The sequence below is a fragment of the Canis lupus genome, chromosome 31, assembly GCF_011100685.1.
Source record: "Canis lupus familiaris isolate Mischka breed German Shepherd chromosome 31, alternate assembly UU_Cfam_GSD_1.0, whole genome shotgun sequence".
In the NCBI taxonomy this organism is placed as follows: domain Eukaryota; kingdom Metazoa; phylum Chordata; class Mammalia; order Carnivora; family Canidae; genus Canis; species Canis lupus.
In genome coordinates this window covers 33,953,602-33,959,601 of record NC_049252.1, presented here as the reverse complement: position 1 = coordinate 33,959,601, position 6,000 = coordinate 33,953,602, and the positions used below count along the sequence as shown (strand labels likewise).

General features: G+C 57.7%; 1 protein-coding gene across 2 annotated transcripts in view; it reads left to right on the top strand.

Moving 5' to 3' along the window:
- The first annotated feature begins 3,598 nt into the window (after window positions 1-3,598).
- The window catches only part of BRWD1 (bromodomain and WD repeat domain containing 1), a 119,509-nt gene continuing 117,107 nt past the window's right edge, over window positions 3,599-6,000 (top strand). For both annotated transcript variants that reach the window (XM_038581507.1, XM_038581506.1), the window contains exons 1-4: window positions 3,599-3,651; window positions 3,779-3,837; window positions 3,996-4,025; window positions 4,178-4,237. In XM_038581507.1, coding sequence (XP_038437435.1) covers window positions 3,603-3,651; window positions 3,779-3,837; window positions 3,996-4,025; window positions 4,178-4,237 — 198 coding nt within the window. In that variant the 5' untranslated portion in view covers window positions 3,599-3,602. The remainder of the gene's footprint in view (window positions 3,652-3,778; window positions 3,838-3,995; window positions 4,026-4,177; window positions 4,238-6,000) is intronic.

Genomic DNA, 6,000 nt, shown 5'->3' with positions numbered 1-6,000 from the left:
GTTGCCTGCCAAGGACTAACAACACATCCTAGTTCTCTCATACTGGAAATAGGTGACAACATTACAGATGACGTCATCAGCCATTAAGATCTTCTGGCCTTTGCTTATCTATCAACTTTTCTAGAATTTAGCTTTCCATATAGCTTTCCCGTGATGCGACTCCAGTTATTTCCATTTACCCAAGAGCAAATCTTAGTGTTTGCGTTTGGAATGGTTTGGGTTCAGCATGGGGTGAATGTATACATAATTTATGCTTTGCTTGGAGACTCTTGGCAGGTCCTCCACTGTGGACCTGCTGATGGAGAGTATATTCTCTTTTCCAGGTGGCAGAAGTGGGATCAAATCTGGGTCTCTGTCACTTGAGAGTTGAATGGGGAAGATATTCCACCTCTTGTCAGAATCTTTGTGTCTCTTTCAAATCCACAAGCAGTACTTGTCAGGGACATCAGAGGAGGTTGCAAAGGGATTAATTAGCAGGGCTTTTGCAAAGGAAAACTGTCCTCAACCCTGATGCCTCATGATGGTTACCAGGCTGCTCACAGGGGAATTATAGTCTTGGACGATGACCAGTACTTGAGAGATGAATTCTTATGTTTTGGGGGCTTTTACTTTTATGACGTTGTAACAAAGTAAAATATGCAGGGCACCTGACAGGCTCAGTCAGCGGATTGTAGGGCTCTTGATCCCGGGCTTCTGAGTCCTGGGGTTGTCTGCCCACATTGGGTGCAGAGATTGCTTAAAGAGAAAATCTTTCAAAAACAAAACCAAAACCAACCAACCAAAAAAACCTCCAAAGTGAAGTATGCAACTCTTGGGTCTGTCTCTGAGAATGTTAGTCTTCCTTTCATGTCTTTTTTTTTTTTTTAAGACTTTATTTATTTGAGTGAGTGAGAGCATGAGTGGTGGGGAGGGGCAGAGGGAGAGGGAGAAGCACACTCTCTGCTGATGCAGGGCTTGATCCCAGGACCTTGAGATAACCAGCTGAGCTGAAGGCAGACACTGACTGAGCTGCCCTGATGCCTTTTTTTTTTTTTTTAAGAGTTATTTATGAGAGAGAGAGAGAGAGAGAGAGCGCGTGCCACAGGTAGAGGGAGAAGCAGGCTGCATGCAGGGAGCCCAACGTGGGATTCGATCCCAAGTCTCCAGGACCACACCCTGGGTTAAAGGCAGCGCTAAACCGCTGAGCCACCCAGGCTGCCCCACCCTTCTTCATGTCTTTATCACTTACTAACTAGAGTAATCTTGTAGCATAGATCATACTGTCCCACAGGAATACACGCACCGTAACTTCAAATAATCAAGTTGTGCCAAGTAGTTACTCATTTTAACAAAGGAGTTACAGCCTGAATGTCCTATCTTAGTTGGTGGCACAACCTTGACCCACTCAGCCCCACGCTTGACTTTTTTTGACTCTTCTCATCCCACTTCAACCTCATTGTGTTGACCTAACCTCCAAGCATTTCTTTTTTTATTTTTTTAAGGATTTTATTTATTCATGAGAGACACAGAGGCAGAGACATAGACAGAGGGAGTAACAGGCTCCCTGCGGGGAACCCAATGTGTGCTTCATTCTAGGACCCCAGGATCATGCCCTGGGCCCAAGGCAGATGCTCAACCGCTGAGCCACCCAGGTGTCCCCCTCCAACTATTTCTGATCCTGTCTTTGCCTCTTTGTCCTTATGTCCACTGCCTTAATGCATCTTCATTTCTTTCCTATTTAAAGGGTCATCTAAATGGTTTTCCTGCCTCCTGGTCCTAGTACTCTCAAATCAATCCTAAAATTAAAACAAGACTCTTCTCTGGGCTTATAGAACCTCTCATTTTTTTTTTTTTCCTTCTCAATTTTAACTCCTGACTTCATGGGTCTCCTCCGCATCTCCAAAGTCACCTTAAGCAGTCATACGAAACTTGAGCTCCTTAAACTTGCAGTGTTACTCATGTCTTGGCCCTGGTTGTTCAGATGCCCGGAATCTCGTTCCACACAGAAGCTGGGAAGGCTCTTAACTCTCTTAACTCCCCCTCCCACAGGCAGGTTGATGTCCTTTCTGCCCTAAATTTTGTCACGATCTGCTTACATCTGTTTCTCCCAAAAGACACTGAAGTCCTTGATGGCAAGGATGTGGCTTGTTCTTTGTGTGTGTGTGTGGTTTTTTTTTTTTTTTTTTTGGTCTCACTTGATAATGCGCTGAATTAACAGATGTAAGAATACATTACTGATGCACCTATCTGAACACGTTTGGGTTGTTCATTGACAGACACACAGAAGAACCTTTGCTATCTGGTGTAGATAATCATAAAAACTGGTACGGGGCGCAGTGCTTATAACTATACACTGGGCACACATTAACCCACGGGGCTGTAAATGCTCACAACGCTACGAAAGCAGGCACACACGCACAAAATTAAAAAAAAAAAAGGAAAAGAAAGCAGACACACACAGGCATCTACGGTTTACAGGTGAGGGGACGCTTGGGCTCAGGCCCAGCGCCACAGGACCCAGGGTCGGGCCCACCTGAGCCCGCCCCGAAGCACCACGTTTGAGCTCCACCTGCAGCGGGGGCGATCCCACGGAGCAGGAGCTGGAAGGACCCCGGGGGGGGGGGGGGGGCTTTGCTCTGCTCACTGCTGCTCTTTCAGGCTCAGGGTGGGATGCCCCTGCACGTGCAGGGGGTCAGCGGCCCAGCACAGCCGATCCGGAGGGGCCAGAAATCCTCGCCCGCCGCTCGGAGCGCTCCAGCACGGGGCGCCCCCTTCAGGGCTCCCCCAGGTTTGCAGCCTGTCCTCCCGGGAACGGGCTGCCCGCCCGCCCGCCCGCTGCCTGCAGGAGGTGCCCGCTCGCCCCCCACCCCCACCCCCACCCCCGTTTCCCGATCCGGCTACGCCGTCGCCGCTTCCAGGCTGCGTTGCATCCTCCCGGTCCCCTCTGCTGCTGCACGGCCGGGCTCCGGCGGGGGCTGCGGCGCGGTGTGCCTGCTCCGTCCTTCGGGGCGGCGGACGTCGGCCGTGCCCTCGGGGGCGCGGGGGCATCGGAGTGTCCGCGGGGGGCCGGCGAGCTGCTCCTCCGAGCGGGGGGCGACCCCGCCGCCCCGGCCGCGCGTCCCGGGCTGCCCCCGCCGGGCTCCGAACGAGGGGTGCGCGCGCGTGTGTTGGGGCGTCCCGGCCGCCCCCGCCCCCGCGCCCCGGCCGCCCCCGCCCCGCGCCCGCCGCCGCCGCCGCCGCCGCACAATGGCCGGAGCCGCCTCACCGCGCGCAGGGATCCCGGCCACGCGCGCTCCCCGCCCCCCCCGCCGCCGGCCCGGGCCTCGCCCCGCGCCCCGCGCCCCCCCGCCCCGCCGCGGCGCCCCTGACCCGGGCTCGGGGGACGCGCGGCCCCGCCGTGGGGGCGCCGGGGGCGCCGGGCGGCCGCCGCGCGGGGACTACTTTCGGGGCCGCGGAGGGACTACTTGGCGGAGGCGTCGGCGTGGCGGCGCGCACGGCATGGCGGCGGCGGCGGCGCGCCAGAGGTAGAGGGACGCCGGCCCGCTCAGGCCCCGGCGCGGCCTACACGCTCCGCTCGCCGCGCCCGCCCGCGCCCCCGCGCCCCCGCGCCCCCGCGCCCCGCCATGGCGGAGCCCCCGCCCGCCCGACGCCCGGTGCCCCTCATCGAGTCGGGTAAGCCGCGCCGCCCGCGCCCTCCCCGCGGCGCCCCCGGCCCGGCCCGGCCCGGCCCGGCCCGGCCCCGCCGCGCGCCCTCCCCGCCGCCGCGCCCGCTCCTCACCCGACCCCCGTCTCCCCGCAGAGCTCTACTTCCTCATCGCCCGGTACCTCTCGGCCGGCCCGTGTCGCAGAGCCGCCCAGGTGAGTGCGGGCCGTGCGGGCCCCGGGGCGGCGTCCAGGGCCCGGCCCCGCCGCCGCCGCCGCCGCCGCCGCCGGGGGGTCGCGGGGTGCAGGGCGCCGCCGGGGGGGGGGACCCGGGCGCCCCCCGCCCCCCTAACTGCGCGTCTCGTCGGCTGCAGGTGCTGGTGCAGGAGCTGGAGCAGTACCAGGTCTGTGCTTGGCGGCGCCGCCGTGCCCGCCGTGCCCCCTCCTCCCCACCCTGCCGGGGCCGCTCGCCCGGCCCCCCCCCGCGCCCCCCACCCCCGCGCCCCCCGCCCGGCCCCGCGCGGTGGTCACTCGTGTGCGTCCCGTGCCTTTGCAGTTGCTGCCGAAGAGGTTGGACTGGGAGGGCAACGAGCACAACAGGAGCTACGAGGAATTGGTGAGATGTTTGACATTTGGCGTCCCCGCGCCCCCGCCCCCCCGCCCCCTTATCGGGGCTCCCGCTCGCGGGGCGTAGTGACCGACCGGTGCTCGGGGCGGGGTACGGCGGGTGGGAAGGGTGGGGGGTTGCGTCTGGCGACAGCAGGACGTCCGTCCGCGTTGGGGTTTGTTTTGTTTTGGGGCGGCCGGGTTTGTTTTGGGAGGAAACGGCCCGGGGCAGGGGGTAGGGGCAGGGGCTGGGGCGCGGGGCGCGGGGCGGGGGGCGGGGGCGACCCTGCGCCGCGGTTTGCGGTGGGGCGGGTCCCCAGGTGCGGCTGCCTAGGGTGAGAGCGGGCAGCGCGCGTGCGCGCGGGCGCGCGGGCGGGGGGGCGGCGCGCCAGCCACTCAGCGAGCCGCTCTCATCCTACTGTTGTCGTGCCCGACTTGTAACTCGACCTCTGATTGGTCCTCTCTGCCTCGCCCCGCCCAGCCCCTCTAACCACTTGTTCCCTAGGAATAGAATCGCTGGTGTCTGAAAGGTGGAGAAATACGTGAGCGTGTGTTGAGCGTGTTTTTTTTCTTTCTCCTGAGCAGCGAGCGTCCTAGAAACCTTGCTGCCGCGACCCTGTGCCGCTCCTCCAGGACTTTTGCCTCTCAAAGCTGCACAGCACTTGCGGAATGCCTTGCAAAGCTTAGCGTGATGGATCACTGTGTTGACCTTGCTTGTCCGTAGGGTAACACAGGCCCCAACCATGCGGTGTGTCTCACGTTAGAGCCCCGTCGGCGTAGATGGCAGGTCTCTTTTCGTGGCACTTTGTCAGCTTTCTGAGTCGCTCTCCGTGCACAATTCGGTTTCATCCACTGCTTTGCCCTATGATGTCAAACATTGTTTTAGGGAACTGTTTTTTTTTGCCAGTTTGTGTTCCAGGAGGAAGGATTTTGGTTTTGCCGGGGGCTGTATCAGCATCTCGTAGAGCAAGACCACCGAGGACGGAACGAAACAAAAACTCGGTGATCTTTTACCACAGTTCTAATACCTGTAACAGAATTTGGTAGAAGGATAGGATCACCGCTCTTGAATTAAACGAAAGGACGGAAAGGAAACAAAGGGGATTTGTTCATCTGTATGTGAACAGTTAGGTATTATTGACAGAACCGGGGAGGGTTAGAGGATGCTGTTTTAGTCAAATTTAGTGTTTACTGATGTAGAGTTTTTGGAAGCAGACACTTAAACTGAATAGTATTTCCGATAAAGTGAGTTCTAGAAATCCTGCATCGCGGCAGAGTTGAATTTATTTTGATATTTGAGTCTAGGGAACGTTTGAAGGACTACTTGCTTTACTGCTGCTGTCGGTGAGAGAAAATAGTGTTCTCGGGGAAGCAGAAGAGCATTATTGACAATGCAGTTGTGCTGTGGAAGAGAAAATTGTGCAAATTTTGAGATGCTATAATTACTGGAAAACTTTGAACGTTACGTTTTTGGCTTTTCCGTTAGAATTGCTAAAACCTTATTTAAAAATTGTTTACGATTACCCCAAATCTCTGTGATACATTCCTGTGATGTGGCTGTGAGCGAGGTCCTTGCTCATCACTTGGCTCATTGGGTCTGGTGGGTATCCTCTTTGTCCTTTGCCCTCTCCCACCTGCACTCTCTCCTAGCAGGGAGTGACAGAGGATGAGCTTCTTGTTTACAGAGTTACTCTTTTGTCAGAGTATGCTGGTAGCTTCTAGTTCTCCAAACCCGATCTGCTTTTCTGTTTATTAAGTATTTCAGATATACAC